Here is a 26,502-nt window from a genome sequence, read left to right as displayed (position 1 = left end):
TGGAGGCCGTGTTAGCAGGTTGGTTTCTGGTGAGACTTCTCTCCGTGGCTTGCGGATGGCCACCTTCCTCTCTATCCTCGCATGGCTTTGGCTCTGTGTGCACAGTCCCTAGTGCCTCTGTCCCTTCTTGTGTTGACAGCAGTCCTACTGGATTAACATTTCACTCCTTCCAGGTCCTATCTCCAGCCCTGGCTGGTGTGGTCAGTGGATTGAGAGCCGGCCTATAAGCCCAAATGTTGCTGGTTCAAATCCCAGTCAGGGCACATGCCTGGGTTGTGGGCCAGGTCCCCAGCTGGGGGCGTATGAGAGGCTCTCTTTCTCCTTCCCGTCTCTTCTCTCTAGAAATAATTTTTTAAATGTTCTTTTAAAAGACCCTCTCTACAAATATAATCACATTGGGCATTAGGTCTGCAATGGGGAGAGACAAATTCGGTCCATGACACATATGCAAAATGCGTAGAAGCAGTGCCCAGCACCCACTGAGCACTGTACAGTGTTTCATATTGTTATTGGGGAATGCACAGGATTACGCTGCTCATTCCCCTTGGGAAATGAAGTTACAAGTGATTTTAGTTTACATTTTTCTGTATTTTCCAACATTTCTACATCAAACAATTTTATTAACTGGGTGGTGGGGGACACTACAATTCAGTAAAAGATGTCGTTGGACGTTGTTTACAGCTCCTCAACCATTTCATCATATATGCAGAGACTTTGCTCTGAGAGGCTCTCAAGTTCTTGGCTCAGCTCTCCAAATGGGTGGTTGTCAGAGTAAAGAGAGTTCAAAGGTCTGGCCCAGCTCCCCCGGGCCCGGTGGCCAGAGCGGCTGTCCCCGAGTGCGTGCAGCGATGGGTGGTGGTGCTGCACGCTGTGGATAGTGAGTAGGTCAGTCTGAGTTCTTGGTTTCAAACAAAACCCATACTGACTATTTAAGCAGAAAATGAGCGTATTAAAGAATGTTAGGTAGCTCACCATGTTGTTGGAAGGTTCCAGAAACAGGGTCAGATATCAGTTTCTAGAAACAACTTCCCAACCATCTACTCTTTGTAGCCTCTTCTCCCAGCCCTGTGCCAGCGAGATGGAGACCACTGGCTGGACTCTCTGTCGCACTCACTGCTGACACTGGAATCAAAGGTTCATGTGTCTCCATCTCCCTGGCGCAGTCTGAGTCACTTACCTGCCCCTTCCTGCAAGGGAGGCAGAAAAGAGAGTTTTCTGGGTTTTACCTTGGGCAGAAGGTGCTTAGAATGTGAGAAACTATCCAAATATAGGCGTGGTAAAAAATGTTGGCAAGCCCCAATAACAGAGGTCCTCTGCCATCAGAGCACAGCCCAGATGTCCTAACTGCAGGAGACCTGAGCCCAGAGGGGCTAAGGCCATCCTTGGCTGTCTTTTAGGGCCATGAGCAGGCTGGACAGAGAGTAGACACTGGACCTCACAGACCAGAGGGTAGTCACTGGTTATGAAAGAGGCAGCAGAGTCATGGCAAGTTGGTCCTAATTCCCAGAAGCCTCTAGATCAGCCCCAACTTACCAGGGAACACAGAAAGGGGCAGAGGATTGCCCAGGGCTGCACAGCGTAACAGAATCAGGGCCAGGACTAGGAGTGGTGTTGATGGGGACTCAAGAGTTGGAAAATTTTAGTTGTAGGTAACAGTAAATAAGCTTAGTAATCAGTGTATGTAAAAAGCTGTTGTTTCAGGAACCAAAGGTATGACCCACCCTGACTCTAGGTGACCACAGGCAGTTCCACCTTTGCACCCTGGGAAGACTGCAAGCCATCAAGATGGTGTCTGAGCCATTGTACTCCAGGGGAGATGTCTACTACCCAGGACACAGATAAAGATTCACTACTGGTCAACAGATGACAGAATGCTGCAGCTTTTTTATTTGATTAACCTTTCTCCTGAATTCCAATCCCCTTAACCTGCACTTTTCTTCTCCTTACAAAAAGGGTTGGTTTGAAATGAAATGTAAGATGGTCTGTTAGGGCACAGAACCCACTGTCTTCTCAGATCGGTGGCCATTGGGATAAAGCTCACACGAAGATTCAATCACTGTCTCTGCTTATTGGGTCTGGTAGTGACAGGCAGCATGAACGCCAGCTCTTGTAGTTTCAGTATCCTTTGGCTCACTTCAGCAGCTGGCTAGATTTAGGGCCCAACTCTAGGGCCCAACTCCCCTCTTCTAGGAGGTCTTCTTTGGGTTAGGCCAGAACCAAATGTGTGGCATCAGGTTTATCGCCCTGGACTTCTGTTACTACCTCTCTCTTTCTGTCTCCCTGCACCCCCGGTGCTCAGCAGGAGCAAGACACATATTAGTGCACATGAGCCAATTGAGTGTGTTGGGGAGGAAGAAACTTATTTCTGTCTTTCTAGGTTCTTCTAGCTTGTCTAATTATTAAAACACTATAAGACAGATTAATAAGAGAAAATGACCGAATTTAACTCTATATGTATGCACAGAACCCCACATCCATGAGAGGGTAAGAGATTCTACATACATGAGAGGTTCAGAAACAAGAAGTTAAAATAAGAAATATGTGACATTCTGGGCTGAGGAGGAAGTGAGATGCCTCGGGGGCTTCAGAGGGGAGGAAGGTCATTGGCAGGACAATAAGAAGAGCAGCAGATGCTCAGTGGTTAGAAGTTTTCCCTGCCTTATAAATGGGTCAGAAGAACTATTTCTCATGATAACTCTTATTATAGACAAGGCCCTTAATTTAAATTCTTTAAGGGAGAGTTAACAGTTTCTTGGCCCATAGGGTCTTGAATATTTTCAGCTCAACATAATTCACGTGCCAAAGTGGCACCTCCTGAGGAAGTCTGTTCTGAACTCCTTCAAGTGGATGAGTGAGTGAGTGAGTGAATGAGAATTCAAAGGCCAGAACTCCTCTGTGACCTGAGGCAAATACTCCCTCTCTAAACTTTAGTCTTCTGCTCTGTTGAATGGCATAATGTTCTCTGCATCCTCTGGGCCCTGTGCTGGGGCCAAAAACATGGTCAGGATTAGCCTGCCTGCCCTCTCCTCTCAGAAGTGCTGATCTGGGAGAAGAAAGGTGTGAACAGAGGCAGATGGATACACTTTGCTTCCTCACACAACCAAAACAAGGACAACAACAAATTTAGAAATAAAAAACAACTAGAACTGCTAGGAAATTGAACTGTATGGAAGTCTGACAACCAAGGAGTTAAAGAAGAAACTCTCATTCAGACTGGCAGGAGGGGAGGGGCGGACACGGGCAGCCAGGGCAGAGAGGAAGTATGGCTGTGGCTGGCGGACCCGGTGGTCCCACATTTGCTTGCAGATAAACCAGGAGGAACAACTGGGAAGTGAGACAGACTGCTCAACCCTGGGTTCCAATACATGGAAATAAAGCCTTTTCAAAACGTCTGGCTGTGAAGACCTGTGGGAATTGTGGTGGTGGGAGAAACTCTCAGCTTCACAGGAGAGCTAGTTGGAGAGCTCTCCACAAGGTCCTAAAATGTACACAAGTCCACACACCTGGGAATCAGCAACTGAAGGGCCCAATTTGCTTATGGGAAGTGGAAGAAGTGATTGAAAGTGGGTGGAGAGCCGAGCAAGTGGCATTGTTCCCTTCTGGGCCCCTTTCCCATGTACAGCACAACTTTGAATATTTCTGGGCACCACAACCCAGCCTTGTGGGTGCCCTGCTCTGGTGAATACCTAAGGCTCTACCTCTCACAATGTAACAGGTGTGCTGAGACAAAAAAAAGAACAGATCAAAGCTCCAAAAATAGAACTAAGCAATGAAGAGATAGACAACCTGTCAGATGCAGAGTTCAAAACACTGGTAATCAGGATGCTCACAGAAATAATTGAGCATACTCACAAAATAGAGAAAGAAGTGAAAGCCATGCAAAGTGAAATAAAAATATACAGGGAACCAACAGTGAAGGGAAGGAAACTGGAACTCAAATCAATGATTTGGAGCAGAAGGAAGAAGTAAACATTCAACCAGAACAGAATGAAGAAACAAGAATTCAGAATAAATGAGGAGAGGCTTAGGAACCTCCGGGACAACTTTAAATGTTCCAACATCTGAATCATAGGGGTGCCAGAAGGAGAAGAGGAAGACCAAGAAACTGAAAACTTATTTGAACAAATAATGAAGGAGATCTTCCCCAGTCTGGCAAAGGAAATAGACTTCCAAGAAGTTCAGAGAGTCTGGAAGAAGTTGGACTCAAGGAAGCACACACCAAGGCACATCATAATTACATTATCCAAGATTAAAGATAAGGAGAGAATCTTAAAAGCAGCCATGAAAAAGGAGAGAGTTACCTACAAAGGAGTTCCCATAAGACTATCAGCTGATTTCTCAAAGAAACCTTATAGGCAGGAAGGGGCTGGAAAGAAGTATTCAAAGTCATGAAAAGCAAGGACCTATATCCAAGATTACTCTATCCAGCAAAGCTATCATTTAGAATGGAAGGGCAAATGTCTAGTTCCCAGACAAGGTAAAGCTAAAGGAGTTCATCATCACCAAGCCCTTATTATATGAAATGTTCAAGGGACTTAGCTAAGAAAAAGAAGATGATCAAAAATATGAACAGTAAAAAGGACAACAAACTCACAATTATCAATAACTGAACCTAAACAAAAACAAAGCAAACAACTAGAACAGGAACAGAATCACAGAAATAGGGTCCACGTGGAGGGTTATTGGCAGGAAGAGGTAGGAGGGAGAATGGGGTAAAAGGTATAGGAAATAAAAAGCATAAATAGTAGATACAAAATAAACAGGGGGAGGATAAGAATAGTATAGGCAATGGAGAAGCCAAAGAACTTATATGTACAAACCATGGACATGAACTAAGGGTGGGAGGGAATGCTGGAGGGTAGGGGGTATGCAGGGCAGAGGGGAATAAAGGGGAGAAAAATGGGACAATTGTAGTGGCATAATCAATAAAATATATATATTTAAAAATGTGTGAACAGAGATGCCACTATTGTGGCTGACCTAAGTGACTAAGAGAGAAGTTCAAGGACCTTCCAACCTAGACTCCAAATCTTTGGGCCCTGGGCCCTTTCTGCAGGGTTCCATGGCTGTCACACCAACAGTCTGGAGGCCTCAGAGTCACAACTGCCCAGGTCCACAGATGGTCCGTAGATGGAAGACCACAGAGAAGAAGGATACCTCGGGAACCCAGGGCAGGAAAGAGTAAGTCCCCTTCCACGGTGGTGGGAATAGGCCAAGAAAGGAGGGAGGTACCTGGCCCTGATCCCAGAGCCAGACTTAGGGCCTTCCTGTCACCATCCTTCAGGTGGGCCCAACCCATGCTCAGAGGAAAACAGAGAATTACTCAGTTAAGCCGGAATCTGTCACAGCTCCAGGACAAGTTTTTGAATTGAAATATTCACAAGCAGCAGAGACATCTGTAGGAAGAATAACTGGATGCCACATTCTGCAGGAGGCCAGACTAAATGTGTCCCATGACATCACTCTAGGGAGGAGGCTGCCAGGAGCCGTGCAAGGGCCTGGAGCAGCGCTGCAGCTGAGAGCTGCAGAGGAGGACTGGCCTGGGTTTGCTGCATGGCTCCTGGGGTCCCTGCTCTGTGAGGAAACACTTTGCTGGCCCCTGGCTCATGGAAATGTTGTCTGCCCACCTCTCTGTGCCAGTCTAGTGTGGGGAGATGCCTTTCTTCTGCCCAGCTTTCTGATTCCCTGTGGGTCTCCTCCTGAGCACCAGCAGGTCTTCAGTTAACCTGCAGCCAGTGGGTGTAGAGGGGGGATTCTGAAAGTCATGTGACATCTTGGAGAAGCCCTGACAACCCTGGAGCATAGAGATTCCACTAAAGTCCGAACAGGCTGTGCCTGAGTTTCAGCTGGAGCAACGTTCCCTGCATCCAGACCCTGCGACGGGGAAGAGGGTGGAGCGTCCTATTGTGCACATGGGCAGTGTTTCAGGGATGTGCATCTGCACACTTGCCCCTACCCTGTGTACACACACGGGCAGCCCTGGGTGCACACCTACCATACACGGGCACCGCAGGCACAGGTCCCTACAGAAACGCGTGCCCCAGCTGTGAGTCTGTAGAGCAGTGAGTGCACATGCACTCAGGGTAGGTGGTCTCCGGTGTGTCTGAAGAGACCTCTGGCTCTTCCGAGGTTTGCTTCCTGGTGTCTACTCTCTGGTTTCCTGTCCTCTTCTCCCTGAGTTAGCTGGTGCCTGCACCGAGGGAGGACCCCATGCACTGTATGTACATAGGGTTGGGCTGCTGGAGCACTGTCCTTGGTGCTGGACAACTAGTGGGACGCGCATATTTTGAGAACAGGCAGGAGTGCTGGGAAGAGGTGACCTTGAAATCCAGGTGTATCTATACTTCTTTCCAAAGAATGTGCAACCAGGCTTCCTCTTTTCAGTCACAGACACAGGGACAGAAGGTGTCCAATCCCTCAGCCAGCAGTGTGTCCATTTGTGGCTCTGCTGACCGAGTGGCCATTTACTGTAGCTGTGAGGTGCCACATAAGGTTGTGTATAAGGATTATCATTGTCTGTGTCCTCAGAGACACCTGTGATTCCTTGTGGCTTCCTGTGACCTCATGTGACCTCAGTGAGCATACTGTGATTACATGGAACCCCCTCTGACCTTGGGTGGCCTCAGAGCCAATCTTCCCACAGGGAAACTAGAAGGACAGCAATCCCCAGAAGGTCTGGGCACTGTCTAGTGCCTAGCTAACCCCTTTGCTAGAGACTAGAAAAACCTCACCCTGCTCTTTCCTCACTGCCTTGCAGACTTGGCACCCAGAGAATCCCGGTGTCCGCAAAGTCCGGTCTTCAAAGAGGTCTGCATCAGCCGGCAGCGGCCCACAGGCACGTGTGCCTCCTAAGACAGGTGACCGTGACCCCTCTGCAACGTGAGCCTGCCCAGCTATAAAAGCCAGAGTCGCGCGAGGTAAGAGTCGCGCTCACCCCAGGAGCCGCGTGGGGTAGACGCGGTGTCACGGTCCCGCGCTGGCCGCCAGTGCGCCCCTCTTCTGCCGGTTTCTGCAGAACGCCGGCTCCTGACGTTGGGGCCAGGGGCGGAGACGGCTGGTCCGCTCTGTGGCCAGGCCCCTCCCGCGCCGGGGCCTGGTGGTTCAGCGGCTCCTGCGAGCTCGGGTCGCCCCCCCCCCAACGGGGACAAGACCAGGGCTGGTGGGGGCACCAGCGCCTAGAGCGCGCCGCGCCCTCCCCCTCCCGCGGAGACTCCGCCGCTGCACGGGGAGGGGGCGCTGGGGAGCAGGGGGCGGGGGCTAAAAATACCCGGCGGCGGCGCTGCGACTGCTGGGGCTGCGGAGCCGCGGGGCTGTGGCCCGAAGAGGCAGTACCGGGCCAGGCCGGCCCGCTGCCGGACATGCTGACCTTCTTCCTCATATCAGGGGGCTCTCTCTGGCTGTTAGCGGGTAAGTTTCTCCCTGCCCTCGTCTGTTACCCCCAACCCTGGCACAACGTGGGGGTCTTGATCCTGAATGGGGGTGAACCCCCAGCCTCAGCTGCCAAGCTGTCCCTTCAAGCCCTGTTCCCCGGAGCCGCCCAGGTGACCACCCCCTCAAATTCCGGGGGGCTCTGGGCGGGTTTGGGAAGCAGCCTGTGGGTCTGCAGAAATGAGGGGCCTTGTTCTCTGCGACCCCACAACAACCTCCCTCTGGTTCTCGTACCCATACTTGCCCCGGGGTTGAGGACTATTCACTGATCAGACTAGGCCCTGAGCCCATCCGTCTTCCAAGGCCAAGTTCAGGGACAGACTTAGTACATCCTTGCCTATCTCTGGGGCCCGGAGACTGAGGGTGTTGGTCCCATAGGGCCCGCAGCAGGTCCACAGTGTAACCAGGACTGACCCAGACTTCCTGATCTCGGTACGGGGGTCTCTGGGTCTCCTCACAACTCCTCCCTGCTCACCCCTCAGCCAGAATGCAAGGTTTCTGTAAATCAGGGGCCCTTGGCTCCTCAGCTTCACCCAGCGCTTGTGTCCCCATCCCCCTTCAGGAGGCACCCTTCACCCCAGGTCTCTCAGGAGGCGGTGAGGGCAGGCCCTCCCCTCCCCGCACAGCCCCTCACCAGCCAGTGCCTCGGCCTGCTCTGCGCTACTCCACTGAGGGGTCTCTGCCCCCCCACTCCCCCCACCCCCCGTGGGCAGATTCAGCCTGACAGTGTAGGTGAAATGCCTGTACCGCAAACTGGACCTGCCCAGAGCACACGCTCTGTGAGTGTTCGTGTTTACTAGTTTACGTTCAAATAGCAGCATCAGAGGAGGTAATACGGTTCTTTTTGAGCCAAAGAAGGGGGAGAGTCAACCCTTTTGGAATCCTACCTGAAACTTGGCCTGTTATTTATTATTCACAGAAAATCCTAACAGGTTGCTGGGCTTTCCCCTTTTTACTAACGTGAGGTTAATTGACTTGTCCAGTGTCACGTGGATAATACCTGGCAGACAGGGTTCCATCTGAGGTTTTAACTGATTTTTCTTTGATAAGTGCTTGGTGGTATTAGGCCTGAAATCAGAAAGCTGAGGGGCCAGGTCTTCATCCCTCCCACCCACCACCCAGTGCCCTGAGTCGGGCCCCAGGGACACTTCCCCTGAGCAGGGGTGGGCAGGCCTCTCTAATCCCCTTCTCTCCCTAAGCTCCTTCCGTCTGCCAGTGCTCAGGGCCCGTCTGCCAGTGTCCATGCAGGCCACTCCAGGCCTGATGTGCTCCTGAGGCAGGCAAGGTCAAGGCTGGAGCTGGGGTCAGGGGCTGTCACTCAAATGAGGGTTATGGAATCAACCCCTACTTGCTGCTGGGTGACAGGGCCTTTCTCCAGAGTCAGGACCCCTCAGCCCCACCCGTGGGAGGCCCCCACCCAGCTGGAGGTTGAAGGGCAGCTCTCGGGAGCCTCGGTTGTCTGTGGCTCGGGGAAGTATCTGAAGGCTACGGGCCGCACATGCCAGAAGGCTTCAACAGCCTGTGAAGTACAGCCCTCAAGCTCCGGGTCCCCGTCTGAAATCAAGGTTCAGCAGGCACCGACTCAAACTGGCCTGTCCTGCTCTGTGGTGGAGCATTTCCTAGAGGGCTCAGGGGCCTCCCCGAATGGGGAGGTTGCCCACTGAGGGGCTGTGCGGGGGCCTTGGAGGGGTCAACTCCTGTGCAAGTGGCAGCTGCCTCCATGGGGGCCAGACTTCTCTATGCAGACAGGAATTTCCTCAAAGATGCCACACTTGGCCTAAGACACTGAGGCTGGTATGTGCCATTCATTGGAGAGAACGCCCCAGACACACACTGGGGCATTCCCAGATCACGTGTCTGCTTTGCTGGGGTCTTTGCTTGGGCCCCAGCCCTTCTCCGGGGGCAGAGGGGCTCCTGAGATAAAACTGAGAACACAATCTGCCATGCTGCTGCCACAGCCCTTTGGCTCAGACAGAACAGAAGACCCTTAAGGTGATGTCACCCTTCAGTAGAGTTATGTGCTTTTCGCCACATTATCTGGCCCTAGAGAGTCAAGGACTGCCTTCAAGGGGCCACAGGGAGAGAATGACAGATGAGAAGGGTGGCAGGGAGCTGGCTGGAGGAGGAACTGACTGCCCAGGAGAGGCAGCCATGTGCTCTGAGCCCTCGAGAGCAAGCGCTGTCCCGCTCCCCCACTGTGTAGGCCAGCCCACCGCCCACCTGTGTGTTGACTAGTCAACAAGGACACAGGTAACAGGGCCAGCACGAGTCAGATGCAGTGCCTGGTCTCAGTGCTGTCAGCACTCAGGGGACCATGGCAGGGTGGTCTGATGCTCTGCCTGCCTACATGGCACCATCGTGCGAAGCTGATAAATTTCCAAGAGGGCACCCCTTCCTCCAACTGATGCAGCCTCATGCCCTTGTACAGGGTCCAGTCTGCTCAGCCATATACCTGGCCAGCAGGGACAACTGAGTGGACTTCTGTAGCACAGAAGGATGTTTGTCAAAAGTAGAGAGGCCAAACTCCAGGTAGAAGTCAGGCCAGCAAAGGTGTGCAGGAAGAACCATGGTGAGGGGTGGGTCTTCAGGGTCTTGTGACTGGGGAGCCAAAGTTGTGGGTGGAGAATGGAGTCTGGGTAGAAGCGGGGCCCTGGCTTTCATTTAGGGGCAGATAAGCCCTCAATGTAGCTGTGGTGGCCAGGCAAGCCAGAGGAGCAGAGTGCAGTCTGGGGGAGCAGCAGGAGGCTGTTGTGATGTGCACGAGACTAGATGTGGCCCAAGGGTGGCCCATTTGAGGCTGAGCCCCAGGAAAGGAGAGGTAGGAGGCCCAAGTATGACCCTGGGGGTGGCCCTGGTAGCAGAGTCTGGTGTGGCAGCCCTCTGGCTGTAGGTGTCCAGGACAGGTGCAGACTTGCACAGCCTGGCTCAGCTTGGCCCTATCAGCTCTTCCCCTGACCCTCAACCCCACAAGGGTGGAGAACTGGTGTGATGTCTGGGACCATGCCAGGGGTCCCAGGAAAGCAGCTAGGACCTTGATGGATGGTGGAGCTCGAAGCAGAACAGCTGAGGATATGCCTGGCCGAAGAAAGCCTGAATTTGCACAGGGTACACCACTCTGTGGGAGAATCCTGACCTCAGCACCTTTTCACCCCCCCCACCCCCTACCCGCCCAGGCCTGTGGTAGGATACAGGGAGATCCCAGTGAGAGCACATGGACACCAGGGGGCAGCAGAGCCAGGCCATTCTGCTCTCAGGCTGGTTTTCTGTTCCTTGGGATTGTAGGGGCTCGAGGTTGACCTTCGAAGGCTGAATTTGGCTCAGCTGCAGCCCTGGTTGGCACCCCAGGCTGTCCCCTGCACACGGCAAGCAGGATAAGAGAGCATGACGCTCTGGCTTATTTACAAAAAGAGGCAAAAGTTATAGGTGTTTGTGTAGTAGAAACTGCACTGTGTGAGCTTCTGTGGGAGGCACTCAGCTGTCCACTGAATGAAGCGCTGTGGGTGCGGGAAAGTTTCCTTTACGGCTGAAGTGCTGCAGACAGGCTGACTTGGCTGCTTATTCCCTGAGCACCTTCCACGTGTGAAGCACTGTGCTCTATTACGCCCCAAGCTCCCCTTCAGTCTTCCCCCAGCGCCGTCATGCTGTCGGCCCCTTTGAATAGATGAGGCACTAAGACACGGGGAGGTTCGGTGTGAAACAACTCCTTGGTGCTGTGAGCTAGATGCCATTCTCAGACTTCAGTCCAGGGAGGGGCCACTGGGCATGATCAGGTAGCATCTGAGCCCCTCCGCAGGCTGTCTGTGGTCACGGACCGGGAGGGTTAAGAGAGGATGGGTGTGATGTGCCAAAAGCAGGGGCTGGCACATTGGAAAGGAGTCACTGAGTGTCAGCTGAAGTTATAACAGCGTGTGCTGGGCCTTCTTGAAAGAGGGTGTAGGACTCTGATGTGGAGAGAGAGAGTAAGGAAAGAAAAGGCATTCCAGGCGGATGGACCTGCGTGAGGAAAGGTTGGCAGTAGGACCTGTGGAGATCAAGGAACATACTCTGCCTGACCAGTGAAGTCGCCAGTGCTGGGCTCTGCAGGCTCTGGAACGCCGGGCAGCACGGGCTCGGTTCTGTGTGGTGGTGGCATCAATGACCACAGCCCAAACTGGGCATGCAGATGGCCAAGGTGACACTGTCACTGTCCCTGTGCTCTGCAAGCCACATGTATCCCCTGGTGGCACACCTTCTACTGAACTACAGTGTTTGGCCTCCCCCACTAGCCCTTTGACCTTCTTGAGGGCAGGGTCCAGATGCCTGCTCTCTGTATCTCAGCCCGGGCACACAGAATGAGTCCGTGTTACTGCACCCATGAGCAATACAGACAGTTCCCCGAGAAACGTTTGTTTTGTTTTATTTGTTTATTTTTTAGGTAGATGCTAAAATTTCTTTTTTGCTGTGGTTCTATTACAGTTGTCCCAATTTTCCCCCATTGCCCTCCCCTTCCCTACCCACAGTCAATCTCCACCCTGTTGTCCATGACCATGGGTCATTTATACTTGTTTTTTTAACTATGCCCTTCCCCTTCTTTCCTCCCTTATTTCCCTTGCCCTTCCCCTCTGGTCACTCTCAGTTTGTTCCTTATTTCCATGCCTCTGGTTATATTTTGCTTTCTTGTTTTGTTGATTAGGTTCCACTTATAGGTGAGTTCATCTGGTATTTGCCCCTCACTGCCTGTCTTATCGCACTTAGCACAATGCTTATCTCCAGTTCCATCCATGCTGCCTCGTAGGGTGGGAGCTCCTTCTTTCTTTTTGCTGCATAGAATTCCATTGTGTAAATGAACCACTGTTGTTTGATCCACTCATTTACTGATGGGCACTCAGGCCGTTTCCAGCAGTTGGCTATGGTAAATTGTGCTGCTATGAACATTGAGGTGCATAGGTTCTTTAGAATTGGTTTTTCAGGATTGTTAGGGTATAGTCCCAGCAGTGGAATCGCTGGATCAAAAGGCAGTTCCAATTTTAGTTTTTTGAGGAAGTTCCATACTACTTTCCACAGCGTCTCCACCAGTCTGCATTCCCACCACAGTGCACTAGGGTTCCCTTTTCTCCACATCCTTGCCAGCACTTTGTTGATTTGTTTATGATGGCCATTCTGACAGGTGTGAAGTGGTATCTCATTGTGGTTTTAATTTGCATCTCTCTGATGGCAAGTGATGCTGAGCATCCTTTCATATGCCTATAAGCCCTCTGCATGCCCTCCTTGGAGAAATGGCTGTTCAGATCCTTTGCCCATTTTTTAAGTGGATTGTTTGTCTTCCTGATGTGGAGTTGTATGAGTTCTTTGTATATTTTGGAGACAAGCCCTTGTCTGAGGTATCATTGGCAAATATGTTTTCCCATACAGTTGGTTCCCTTTTCATTTTGCTGATGTTTTCTTCAGCTGTGCAAAAGCTTTTTAATTTGAGGTAGTCCCATTTCTTTATTCTTTCTTTTATATCCCTTGTCCTAGAGGACATGTTGGTGAGAACATTGCTGTGGGGAAATCTGGCATTTCCCTCCCTGTGTTCTCCTCTAGGACTTTTAAGAAGAGTTTATTTTAATACCAAGGTGTTTTATAAGCCATTTTCTCACCACAAGTCGATCAACAAACAAGAGATCTTGAGTGTGCTCCTACTAAGTACCAGGCTCCATGCCCAGATGGGCACCAATGCCAACGTGCTGGAAGCAGTAAGGGACAGCAGGTGTGAACTTCTTGCAGGCAGGGCTCAGGTCAGCCTTCAGTGAACAACCCTTAGTGCTGAGGACCCCCAGAAGTTTTGATGATTGAATAAATGCATGCATGCATGAAAGGAACCGGCAGCTGCAGGGTGACTGGTTTTGTGGATTATAGTTTCTGAGGACGAGGTCCTCTTGTTTCCTTAGAGCTCCAAGTTTCCATTCTCCTAGTGTGCTGGGAGCTCTGGCCAAGCAGAGCTGAAAGGAGGCCGCAGTGAAGGTCTGCAGCTCACTGGATGGCCTGGTGTGGTGGCCCCACTCCCTGCCTTCTCCTGGCCAGAGTCCCCACTAACCCCTCACTGGGCCACAGGACGGGAGTGCTGTGGGCGAGATGCCACTTTGGGCCCTAGGGGTGTCCTTCATCCTGCCCAGGGGTGCTCCTCCATTGTCACCTAGCCACTCTCAGAGCCCATGGACGGTGTGGCCATTCTCAGACCTAGTTCCTTTTTGTGGCTTCTGATTCATGGGAGGCTTGGGGGCCTGTGGCATGCTGAAGTGGGGAGATGGGAAGTGGGCTGGGACAGATTCAGAGCCGAGCCAAGCTGAGCTAGCGATGCTGAGGCCCAACCTGTAATCTCAGAGCCTGAAGGATTTCAAATCCCAAGAAGTCCCACCTGCTCTTCCTAGAGACACCTTTTTTTTTTTTTTTTTTGGCAACTGCTCCTCCAGGCATTTTGCTGGGAGATGTCTGTGGAGAGTTGGGGGCGGCTAGCTTCCGATTCTCCATCTGCCCATTCAGGCACCCTGTATTCTGAGATAGCCCTCTCCTGGGGCTTTGGAGCTGGAGGCCAGGCCAGGAGGGTGCCAGTGAGGGAAAAATGGACATCTCAGTTTCAGACCCTGGGATAAGCAACTCTGGGCTGGCACCCAGTGGGCCAGAAACAGACCTAGTGATGGATGGTTGTTGAAGGAATGAGAGAAAGGAAAGGTTGAATGGGCATCTTTGAGATAGATCCCACCACTCAACCCCGCCAGGGGCCCTGCCTCACTCCCACCAAACTGCAGCCAGGCCCCGCAGCTCAGGGCTGGGCCCCCAGGGACTGAGCAGCATTCGGCCCTCCTACTAAGTCCTGTTTTTGCCTCCAAAATTATCAGGGCAAAGACCCCCCTGTGGGGCTTCTGCTGTCCTGGCCATGGAGATAAACCATCTGGGCATTGTCCTTAGATCCTGCCAAATAAACAGAAGGGCCACTGGGAGGGACCGTGAGGTCAACCAGAGATAAGACAGCAAGGCCAGCTGGAGGCCACACGGCAAGGACAGTCAGAGGTGGGGCTGAGAAGGTGGTGGGAGCTGAGACGGAGCAACAAGATGGGCTGTGCGCCAGCCAGTGAGGCTGGACAGGGAGGTTGGCCTGAGGTGGATGGCTTGGCCCCAGTGGCCAACGAAAGGAAGGCAGTTATCAGCATGGAGAAAGGATGCTCAGTTGGGACCCATCTAGGCCTGCAGTGACCCTTTGACTTTGGTGGGTGGGTGGAGACACCTGGACCTCAAAACTCTGCTTAGTGGCTGGAAAACTTTAGTAATAACAGTGACAGTACCTTCCAGCACATGGGTTGGATCTGGTTCTTGGGGGGACACCTTCAACTCACCCATACTTAGCCCCCCAACTCTGCCCACAGGTTCTCCCCACAAGCCTGGCTCTGTCTGGGGGGTGGGGGGGCCTACCCCTGGCCAGTGGCTGTCGGAAGAATTGGGTACATGTGTCTCTGATATCCTTGCCACGGTCAGACAACAGGCAAGACCATGACCGTGAGGGCCCCTGCCCCCGCCCTCCCTGGGCAGCTCTGTGAACTCTCTGTGCACAGTGCATGGCCCTGAGGAGAGAGGCAACGGGACAGTCATCAGATGCGGGCCCTTGCTTTGGGCGGAGCGGCCGAGGAAGCCTCTCTCCCGTGGGCTGCAGGAGGCCTGTGGAGTATCCCCCGACCCCCTGTGGGTTCAGAATCCCTTCTGAAGCGGTTTGGCCCTAGACCGCCCCTCAGGCTAAACCGTCTTGCTGTGTCATTGCCTCCTGTTGGTGGGAGTCTGAGTAGCACCCACGATCCACAGGGTGCACAATTTGTGCTCTGGTTGGGGACAGCTCCTGGTGGCCCCAGGGTGTCCGCGAAACAGCATTTCTGGCTCTGAAAGTCTGAACCAGACTGAAGTCTGACCTTGTCGTGGCACCTCTGTTGAGGATGGAGTCCAAGCCCTGAAGCGTTCCAGAAGCCAGTGACGGTGCACACCAGGCTCTGGGTTACCACAAAGCCCACTGCCAGCACAGGGACGCCGGCGGCTGCGGCACTGTGCGGACAGGCAGACGACACGTGTGGCCCCCACTCCTGGGAGGCCACTCTGCGCACCGCAAGACCTGTGGTTCACAACCGTGTTTTCCTTCTCGCTTCTTTTTCTCTTTTAAATAATATCTTTTTTGTTTTATTTTAATTATTGATTGACTGATTGGTTTTCAAGAGAGAAGAAAGGAGAAACATGGATTTGTTCTTCCAGTTATTTATGCACCTATTGGTTGATTCTTGTATGTGCCCTGATCAGGATCAAACCCACAACCTTGGCATATCGGGACCACGCTCTAACCAATTGAGCCACCCGGCCAGGGCCCCATTTCTTTTTTCATGTTTACCATCAACACCATCAGAATGACTAAGTTTCTTTATACAATGAAAAGGTTGCTACCTCAGGCCCATCCAGAGTTACTTTTGAGAAGGACAGAAGCAGCAAAGCAGCAGAACGGACCCTCCCATTCCTTGGCCCACCCCCGCCCGGATGCAGCGCTTCCCTGGGGGCCACGGAGCCTCCAGCTCCCTCAGGAAAGGTGGTGGGTTCAGCGAGAGTCCAGGCGGTGGGCGCTCTCAGCGGGTCAGCGTGAACGACATCTACCAGCCTTCCTGGGCCATCCAGGGCCTCATTTTGCTTTGGTCTGAAAGAGATTTTTGTTTTCTGGTGAGAACAGCCCCAGCCTGGCCAGCCCGAGCCAGGGCAGGAACACAAACCCTCCCCTGTGAAGGCGGGAGTGGAGAGGTGCAGCCTGCCAGCAGCAGGCCCTCCCCTGCCTCTCCTGGCATCCGAGGGGTCATTTGCATACTTCCCATTCACCCTGGCCTTGAAAAGGAGGCCTGAGTTCTCGTGCTCCCTGCCCAGCTGAGGGCTGAGCTGCTTGAGCCTGGCATTAACCCTGTGGACGCCGTGGGGTCATACTGGCCAAGCACAGGTCCTGGCCGGAGGGCAGTGAGAGGCAGCGGCAGCTGCCTTGTGGCCCTGGCCTCCAGAGCGATGATTCAGGAGGTGGCAGCATCCCACTGACCAGCACAGCCTTCCACTGAACTGAGAGAAATTCAGGCTTGTCTCTTCTTGTGGCATTCAGAAGAGGATCTTTGTCAAAGTACGGGGAAGCCAGAAAGTCTTAAGCTGTATCAAATTTGCCAGAAAATGTGCCTGTAACCAAAACCAAAACTCTCTTTCTCTGCTCATTGTCTATTCTGTGGAAAACAGATGACACCCGGAAAAATGGGTGAAGGACCTATGCTGGCCCCTGGCCGCCCCAGCTGCCCCTTTGGCTGAGATCTAGGGGCCGGGCTTGCCTGAGGCACTTTTACATCCCGAAACCCCAGGGTACGAGGTTAGGTGAGCTAGTGGGTACCGTTAGCGTCTGGCTGTGACTTCAAAGGCATGAGGTATATAGAACCAGCCGCAACCTTTTTCCTTCTGTAGCCACATGGCAGTCTCCGGCCTCAGCGTCCTGCCCCCGTTCTCAGTGTGGCCAGGCCCCTGCCTCCTCCCAGGATCTCTGCGTCCTGCAGGCTCTTCCTGTGACTTAACAGCCCACTTCAGCTGCGCTGTCCCTGTCTCAGATCCTTCCTTCCTACCACGCTCTGAATCCCCTTCTGCTCCCAGTCCCTGACTGCGCGTGGGCCTCAGACCCTGTCCTTTGTGCCTTCTTCCCCAGCAGGACATTCCCAGGTGGTCCTGAGTGAGAAAGTGAGCAAGTGAATCCCTGTCCTTTCCCCCCTGTCTCAGGGGCCCCAACCAGACCTCCACAGGGCCCTCCCTACTTTAAGGAGCTTCCCACTAGCTGGAGGAGGTCACATCCTGTGTCCTAAGGGCTGGCCACCTGCAGTTGCTCTGAGAGCATGGCCCTGCCAGGAGCAGCCCATGTTCCCTTTTCTGAACTTGAACCTATAGAGTTTGCCGTGTGTTCTCAGTCTGGGCCAGTGGTGGAAGCAGATCGCTGCTTCTGAGGCCAGCACCCTGGCAACCCCCACTGGACTGGCTAGCGGGGAACAGGGTCGTGTTGCAGCACCAGGGCTTGGCTGTCTGCACAGTGGGGCCTGGCCAGGGGGTTTCCCTGCACTCATGGGTGCCACGGGCCTCGCCGGTGTCCCAGTGCTGTGCCTGCTATCCCAGGGCTTGGTGTGGAAGGAGGGATGATGAGGCTGGGGCTCCTCTGCACCATCAGCCCTGGGCATTGTACCCCAGAAACATTTCCGAAGGGAATACTGCCACTGCCGTGGCCTCTTTTGCTCCTCTTTGCTCTGAGACTTTTGTTGGGCCCGATTTGTAGCAAGAACAACTTTATCTCGTAGCTGGTGAAAGACACTGTGTTTCTCTTTGCTCCTCTGTCCTCAAGGCTATTTATACATTTCAGTTTCTGAAAGTGTTGTTTGAGCCTGGCTTCCCGGTACGGTTGTCATGTGGTCCTCTGGTCCCTGACCAGGTCTTAGGGTGAGTGAGATTCTTGAGAAGTGTTGGCATGAAGATGCCGGGTGGGGACAAGGGGCGGTGAAGGTTGCTTCCCACACCAGGTGAATTGTCACTAGTTGGCATGTTCCCAGCAGTTTCCAGCTAGTTGGGACAAGTGGCCCTGGGTGGTGGTCAGGCACACTTGGGCCTTTCCACATTCAAGGGGCTTAACTGAACCTGCAGTTATAACCAGGTTCCTCGGAGAGGCTTGGTGAGGAGCCACCATGTAATCCAGCAGGTCTGGCTCGGAGTCCCACCTGTCCCCGGGGAAGTGCAGCCAGGCTTGGGGAGGCTCTTGGCTCTGGCTCTGCCCAGTCACTAGTGGTTCTGTGACTGTAATGAAAACCCACAGGGAAGATGGAGGGAAAGCCCTCTGTCACAGCTGAGGTTAGTGTGAGTCGTCCCTGTGTGGGTCGGATGGGTGCTGGGCCACAGGTGGGCTGCAGGTGTGACAGTGAGGTCTGTGCTCTTATTAACCCAGCGACAGGGCCACATGCCTCCTGGGGCGGAGCTGCTGTGGCTCAGTGGCCCCCTGCGCAGGTTTCCCTCCACCAGGGCCTTGGTTGTGGCCACTGGGGTTTTTTGCCCCAGGAACAGCCCTGGGGCACATTAAGGGACGCTTTTGTCTTACTGAAAGATACCTCTGAAGATGTCTAGAGAAGAAGAATAGGGGACCTGCCCAGAAGGCAGGGAAAGGGCTTTTGGGGCCAAAGATGGGTCCTCAGGCATTTGTGGACTTTGAAGTTTCCTCCAAGTGGGCTGGGGGGTCTAGGGTCTGGGAACCCAGGCAGGCTCGAGCCAAGTTCCCTGAGGGCTGCCAGTGCTGGAAGCTGTCCTCAGGTGGTGGGGTGAGCAGTAGGAACTACCAGCCCCAGGGAAGGTGTTGCAGGGCCTGTGGCTCCAGAGTTGCCACTCAGGGTGTGCAAACAGCTCTCAAAAGGGGGCTCAGGGCTGGGCCACGCCTGGGATGGCCTTGCTGTAGAGGAGGTGCGTTGGATTTGGGTGGACAGCAGTGGCCCAGTCCTGGAAGACTTGAAAATGCCCACTGTGGGTAGGGCCTGGAGCGAGGGGTGAGCTAGGCTCTTCTTTCATTCTGTAGCAGTAGCCATCTGGTGCCTACTGTGTGCTCAGCCACATGCTGGCCATAGAAGTAGACATGAAAGTAGGCCCTACCTGATCCCCAGCCACGTCTCTCACCCTGTGGAAACAGGCCTCGCAGGCATGAGGCCCTAGGAGTGCCCGGGACCTCAGCGTCCTGGTTTATCTGCTAGACGTGCTGAGGAGGTTCAGAGATCAGATTTGGTTCCAACAGGCCTAGGTATGGATTCCGGCTCCAGGGTTGCCTTGTGCCTGGCAAGCCAGGAAGACGCCACTTCCAGCAGGCATCAGGAAGGGAGGGCTGCCGTGCCGCCCGGTGCCTGGTGGAGGAGCTGAGCCAGCATCTTCCACCTGCCGCCCCTGAGCCTTGGTCCGGAGGGCTCCGGCTACCCAGAACCTCTCTGAGCAGATGCTTTATCTGTGACTGTGACCAGTTTCCTCCTCCCAAGTAGACAGGCTGTGACCTTGTGGGAGTGGGGAGAGGATCACCCCTGGGAGGGGCTGGAGGGAGTCCAAGTCTCCAGGCAGCAGGTGTGTTGCAAGCCTGCTTCAGCCACAAAGACCCAGCGTCCCTGCCCACTTCCACTCCTCCCTACCCCGTTAGCCCCCTGCTGGCTTCAGGTCCCCAGCCCAAGACCTAGGCCCTGGCCCCTAGTCAGTGTCGCAGATGGATGCATAAGGAGGCTAAGCCCTTAAGCAACCCACCTGGCAAACTCCTCTCCAGCAGTGAAGGGGGTGCGGTGGCGTGCAGTGGGGTGTGAACCTGAGGCTCCTACAACCTGGCAGAGTGGGGGTTAAGGCCGGGCTGCTCAGCTCTGAGCTGCTCTGAGCCGGCCCCGCCCAGTGTGCAGATGGAGGGGGAGCCTCAGGGCCCTGGAGGGGCCAACGGCTTCTCTTAGAGCTGTTCCGTGCCCGGGTGCCTGCCAGACGCTCCCACAGCTGCCAGGGAGTCTCTGCCACCTCTGCGAACGCCTGCAAAACCACCGCTTCTCAGAGCAGGCGGCGTTGCCACCTGCTGTCCCCAGGAGGGCGGACTTGGGGCAGGGCTTGCGCCACTCCTGTGCTTTGATCAAGATGTGGTAAGCTCTGTCCCTGAGCCCCACACTCCCTCTATAAATGGAGGCTGGCACCAGTGGGACCAGCTCAGCTGCCTCCACAGTGCCAGGAGCCCGCTGGAAAGGTAGGGTGTGACTGCAAGGGCTTCGGCAAGTTGTCTTTGTGCCCTACTGGCTGGCAAAGAGATGGAGGGGCCGCTTCAGCACACTACTGTCTATTGAGTGTTCCCTTTTCTACATGCCTGAGACCGCACTCTGTCCTTGGACGTGTTCGAGATGAGGCCCAGAGGGGTGAAGTGACTTGTCCAAGGTCATACAGCTATCAAGAGTCTGAGCCAGGATTTGGACCCAGGTCAGTCCAGCACCACAACTCTTCTCAGGCCCTTCCCCTAGCTCCTTTGCTGGGGGCCCGGGGCCCTGGCACAGTCGGTAATTATTCCCGTTCTTTGATCATCTGGTGGCTTGCTTCATGCTTCCCCACCTTCCCAAAGGCTTCCAATGTCTGCAGAGACCCGGAACCTGGTCGCCAGCACCCCCACCCCGCTCCCAGCTGACCGACATATAGGGAAGCCAGGGCGATTCTAAGTGGAGGGAAGAGTCTGAAAATCATGGAAGGCCTGGTGCCAGTATGAGGAGTTTGCACTTTTGTCCTAAGGTAACAGGGAGCCACATGGAAGCAGGAGCGTGATATGATCACATCTGAGTCTCAGCAAAGTGACTTTGGTACCAGTGTAAGGACTGATCAGAGCCAGAAGATGGGTGAAGGGGCTGCTCAGGGCATCGGGGCCGCACTGGGGGTGGCCTCGGCAGGCCCGGGGCTGTGGGGGTGGTGAGGAGCGGTTGGGTGAGAGCTGTTTGGGGCAGTGCTGCTGGGCTGCCGGGTCGTGGAGGAAGACTGCAGGGCTGTGTTGGGTGCAGGAGGCTAGACCAGCAGCAGGCTCCTGAAGCCCAGCCTCGGGCCCAGGGCCATCTCCACGGGCACTGTGCTCTGGGTCGGACTTGGCCTCTGTTACTCTGCCACCCTGGAGCCACCGTGCTTCCTGCCAGGGTCCCCTCCTTCCCATCCCGTCCCTCCCTGGATTTGGAGAGCTAAGACGCTCAAACCCACCCTGCATGCGCCGTGAGTCAGCAGAGGACATGGTGAGGGGGCCCCAGCGCCCCCAGCTTATGCCGCCACTCGGGATCCTGGGCTGGCCGGTGCCGACCTGAGGCTGGGTCCTCTGCCGAGACGCTGTTTGTAAACACTCACAGCCGCTCGCTTGGCAACAGGACAACAGCAGCACCACTGAGTCCCTTGGGTGTCCCCCTTGCCCCGCACCCCAGGCTGCTGCAACCAGGAGAGCCTCCCGGGCACAGAAGGTGGCTGTTGCTGGGACCCCAGGGACCACCGAGCCCCACCACCCCAGTCAACTGAGAGGGTGTGGAGGTCAGAGGAAGCCAAAGCCTGTTAAATGATGAGATGAGACCGGACTCCCCGGCCCAGGCTTTGCCCCGCCCCTTGCCACCGGCTTGGTGGTTCGGGCTGGCTCTGAGGCCGGTGTCCTCAGAGGACCTGAATTTTTAGCTCTGCCCTAGAATGGCTCCCAGGTCTGAAGGGAATCTCAGGGTAAAGGCAAGCAGCCTTGACTCTGATAAGCCAATGAGCCTGGAAGAAGGACACCCTGGGGTCACTGCCCAGACGAGGGGGCAGGTGTCCACCCAGCCCTATGGCAGAATGGCCACTGCCACTTCCAAGATGTCCATTGTGGTAGGCACTGAGTGGGAGCCTGGGTTGAGGGGAGTGGGTGGTCAGGCCCCTTCCCACTATCTTCCGTCACCCCAGGCGAGTGGGCTTCCTGGGGCAGAAGGACCTGGCCACCAGGAGATGGAGAGTTCTTGATGTGAGTCTAGGAGGGAGCCCACTCCTTGAGTGTGCATGGCAAAGGACAGGGACTGGCCTGCCTGGCTCGGTCCCGCTCACAGGCTCTGGTGGCCCAATGTGGCCCTGTGGCCCCTGCGACCTGGGCCGGGCCCTGTGGAGCAGCTCTGGAGCTTGGCTTGCTGTTGGTTCAGCACCACTGCAAAGGAGAGCTGGGGCCGTGGCTATGGGTGGTGTGAGGCTGGCTGGGCTGGGGCCGCAGCACCATGTGAGGCCGTGGCGTGGGAGCCTGCGATCTGGGGCTTGAGCCCTGGCACCCTTACTCGCTGACTGCGTCCCTGTGAATGGCAGGTAATTTCTTCAGTGGGGTCTCTGTTCCCCACCTTACAGTGAGCCCAGGGAGCTGCTGTGAGGATCCAACAGTGCGGTGTGTAGGCAAGGGTTGTCCAGGCCCCAGGAATTCGGGGAGTTTACGCAAGCTTCATTCTTCCCTTTCCTGGGGACTGTGGCACTTGGGCGACTTCCGAAAGCTCAGCACATCTGGGAGACTGTCCTCAGACCTGTGGCGCTGACCCCTGTGTAAGATTTCATGGGCACAGGACTTTTTACTCAATAGAATATTCAGTTTGCTACATGCTCAACGACCTCTCTTGACCTGGCCTTTGTGTACTTGCTTCCCTGTGCTCGGGACACCCTTTCCCCTCCAGCCTTCAGTCTCTGCCGGAGCCTGCACTGAGCCACCATACCTGGGCCAGGCACCTCCTCTGGCTCCCCAGGCCTGACCACAGCCCGCACCACACTGCACAGCACTGCCCGCTTCCTCGTGTGTCTTGCCCATGGGACCAAGGGCAGGCCCCCTTCTGGCTTATTCCAGTGCCTAACCCTGAGCTGGATGAGAGCCGGGACCTGTAGGCAAATGCATGGGTGGGTGGGTGGATTGATGATGGATAAACAAATGGCTCTGGCCATTCGCCAGAAAAAACCTGGCGTCGCAGGGGGTCCTGTAAATGCCTGTGCTCTGCTGCGGCTTAGGGCTTGTGAGCAACTTCCATGGACCAGGGACTAGTGTAGTGAGGCTCCAGGATTTTCTCCGGGATGTTTGGGACTGTATAACCGAGCTTCCAGAGGCTCAGCAGGGACATCTTGGGGCTTGGCTTCCCAACCTGTTGAGTCCGTTCTGCCCGTTAGAGGAAACCTCAGTCAGCTCAGAGAGCCCAGCCCAGGTGCTCGCAGTGTACCTGGATCGTCCACTGCCTAGTGAGTCGTTTATCTAATGGGCCCAAGGAAGCGCGCTGGCCAACTGGGCAGGACCCTCCCCAGAGCGGTTTTCTATGGTGGATTCACTACACTCCCCAGCTGGGCCTCTGTTTTGCCGATGAAGAACCTTGATCTGAACCCATGCCAGGAGTGGTTCCTCCCTGTGGGATGACCTTGAACTGATCCAGTTCGTGGAGGCTGCTGGTAGAACAGCTTCTGGCTTAGGCACTCAGAATGTTCTCGATGGCCTGGGACTCACTTCCTCTGCTCCCCAGGGAGCAGCCGAAGCCTCCGGGGAGCTGGTGAGTGTCCCCAGGACTCAGACAGCCTGTCATGCTGTGCGTGGGGTGTGAACTCCTACGGGACCACAGTGCCTGGGCCCAGCAGCCTCCTCGCTGTGACAGCTGCCCCGCTGGCCACCCCTTCGGTCCTGTCATGCCTCTACTTGTGCCAGATACAGTACAAGAAACCTCACATGCCCAGTGATCCTCTCCCCATTTTAAAGAAGGGGAAGTAGAGGTCCAAAGAGGTAGAATATGCTCAGTCTTACATAGCTTCTAGGTGAAGGAAAAGGGACTTGAACTGAGGAGCATTACTTGCTTCCTCTGCAGTAACTCTGCACATCACTGGCTTCAGCTCCCATGTGATGACGTTACAATTTAGCACAAATACCATTTATCGGCATTTTAGCAGGATCGCTGCACTCTCAGGGGTCAAGCAATTGCTGTTTGGCTCCTATCCCACAGCTGCAGAGTGGCTGCTGTTGGGTTTCTTACTGTTTCCTGAGACGGGGAACCACAGCCACGCTCCCAAAGGTAGCGGGCCGGTGAGGTGGGTGCCTGCGGGTGGAGCATGGTGGCCTGGAGCCCTGAGCCTCCCAGGGCTGGCAGATCCGAAGGAGTCAGGCAGCACTTCTGGCCTCAGGTCCTCCCGGACAGTGACACCAAGGGTAAAAGCCCTGGCCACCTTCCTCAGTCCTGGGCAAGGTGCAGACCCTGGAGGCCAGCGGGCCGCAGGTGCGCCCTGCCAGTACTGCCCCGCTTCTCAGCTAGCAGGAGGCTGGCGGGGCCCCTGGGGCCTGTTCTCTCTCAACCAAAGTCAGTCGCCAGTGCTTCTCCCAGAAGTGCTCCCACCGCCTGCCCCAGGGCATCCTCCCCTCCCCTGCAAGCCCCCCTGCCATGTCCTCTGGGGCTGCAGTGGGTGAGCACGGTCTCCTGACCACCACACGCACCATCCTGAGAGACACTGGTTACCCTAGAAGTACACTGGCGCTCGGCTGAGCTCTTTCTCTCCAAGCCTGGGTCCTTTCCCGTCCATCAGTTTGACACCTGCTCCTCTCCGCCATTGGCTGGACATTAGCTGATGGGACCCCAGGGAGGGCAGCACAGGCGAGGACAGCTGGGCCTCCTGGTGCCTGGGCTGTGGTGGGCCAGAGGCACAGTGCACAGCCAGAGTCTGGGCCAGCACAGCAGTGACTGGGCCCCACCCCGGTGCTCATGGGAACTGCTATTCACAGAAAGTTGGCGCCAGCATTGCCTCTGGCCCTGGTACACCTTTGATTCTGACTTTCTTCAAGGAGAGCCCATGGTGGGTCAGGATGTGGGCCTGAGGAGACCCTGTGTGTTGCCCACGAGACCCTGGTAGGTAGGCCCTTGCCCTCACATCATCAGGGCTGGAAGTGTCTGTCAGGGCTGCTCTATGGGCTCTGACCCCTTGCCTTCTCTGTCTGTCTCAGGGTCCGGGCCTGGGGTCAGGAGCTTTGAGATGGAGTGGGAGGAGTCTGCACCCCTTCACCCCCACTCAGTCTGGGCACTGTGCCAGGAAGGCCCTCGGCCATCTGTCCTCTCTGCCACCCGGGAGCAAAGATGAGCACAGTGCTGTGACCACGCAATGGAGGCAGAGCATCCGGGCCCTGGACTCGGGAGGCATTGACTCTAGAGCTGCCAGAGCCCCTGGAAGATACAGAAGCAGCTGTCTACCACTGTCCGGGGCCTGAGCACGTGGTTCTCAGGGAAACTGGCTGGATGGCCGGCTGGCAGGTCTGGCTGCTCAGGGTCCTGGCCTGTCACCTTCCAGGCAGCCAGCTTCTGGGGTGCATGGTGTCGTAACAGGAGACTGCACCCCCTCTAGTCCAGGACCTGCCCTGCAGTGTAGCTGGCCAAGGTCATTGGGTCATGTGATCCAAGACAGGTGGGAAGACACACCCAGGACCCCTCCCTCACCTGCCACCAGGTCTCCTCCCTCACCTGCCTCTTGTTTCCTGCAGAGCTCATCCTCTCACTTCTGGAGAAGATGCAGACACAGGAGATTCTGAGGATGCTGCGGCTGCCCGAGCTGGGTGACTTGGGACAGTTTTTCCGCAGTCTTTCAGCCACCACCCTCATGAGTGTGGGTGCGCTGACGGCCATCCTCGCCTACTGGTTCACTCACCGGCCAAAGGCCTTGCAGCCGCCGTGCAACCTCCTGATGCAGTCAGAGGAAGTGGAGGTGAGCAGGGGTCCAGCCATCAAGCTATGGAAAGTAGTGCGCAGAGGACAGTCATCGCAAATGTGGAAGCAGAATTCTGGCTTCTTTGACCTGAGATGGCTGAGAGAGCCCTGGTTTGCCCTGGAAGCCAGCCAGCAAGCCCTATTGGCCTTGGGTAGTGTCTTCTACCAGAGACTCCTTTGCCTCTCTCAGCAGCTGAGCCCTGAGCAGAGCCTGACCTTGGCCTTGACCTGGGCTTCTAGTATGCCTGCTTCTTGGGTGGGGGCATTAGCTCATTGGTGCCTCAGTAGGAGGCCTGAGCAGGTTCTCTAGTGGCTGCCAGGTAATTTCCTTCCAGACTCACCCTGGGCCCAGCCCTAGTCTGCTGCTGGGACCCAGAGCTGAGCCGACCCCAGTGCCTGCATCCCATCCCCCAGGGGGAAGAAGGTGGTGTGGCCCAGGCAAGGGTGTCCTGCGCAAAGTCTAGAAGGACTAGTGATACTTACTTTTCTGTTAAGCTCATGGAATTTATTTTGCCATTTAAAAACTGCCTTTATTTTAGCTTAAATTCTATTCATTGTGAATAGATAAGATATTCGCTCAGTTCAAGAGGAACAAAAGGACACGAACTGAGAAGCTTCCACTGTCTCCCTGTAGCCTCCTAGTTCTGCTCCCCCAAGAACTGCTGACAACTGTCCATGAGCGAATGTGTAGATATCCACCCCCCTTTTTAATGATACCAGGCTGCGTATACTGTGCAGCAACCCCACTTTCTGCTCTCAGTGGTGCATCTTGCTGAGCACAGATGCGGCAGAGTTTGGCCTGGCAGGAGGGGGTGCA

General features: G+C 55.0%; 1 protein-coding gene across 7 annotated transcripts in view; it reads left to right on the top strand.

The window, feature by feature from the left end:
* The first annotated feature begins 6,852 nt into the window (after window positions 1–6,852).
* The window catches only part of ACSL6 (acyl-CoA synthetase long chain family member 6), a 57,806-nt gene continuing 38,156 nt past the window's right edge, over window positions 6,853–26,502 (top strand). For 2 of the 7 annotated variants that reach the window (XM_037129948.2, XM_037129954.2), the window contains exons 1-2: window positions 7,148–7,407; window positions 25,463–25,683. In XM_037129948.2, the coding sequence (XP_036985843.2) occupies window positions 7,359–7,407; window positions 25,463–25,683 (270 nt within the window). In that variant the 5' untranslated portion in view covers window positions 7,148–7,358. The other 5 variants (XM_037129949.2, XM_037129947.2, XM_037129952.2 and 2 more) reach the window with 4 other exon arrangements.

Source organism: Artibeus jamaicensis, unplaced genomic scaffold (assembly GCF_021234435.1).
Source record: "Artibeus jamaicensis isolate MK-2021 breed Jamaican fruit bat unplaced genomic scaffold, CSHL_Jam_final contig_786, whole genome shotgun sequence".
Lineage (NCBI taxonomy): Eukaryota > Metazoa > Chordata > Mammalia > Chiroptera > Phyllostomidae > Artibeus > Artibeus jamaicensis.
The sequence above is the reverse complement of the archived record's forward strand: the minus strand, read 5'-3'. Positions and strand labels throughout refer to the sequence as shown.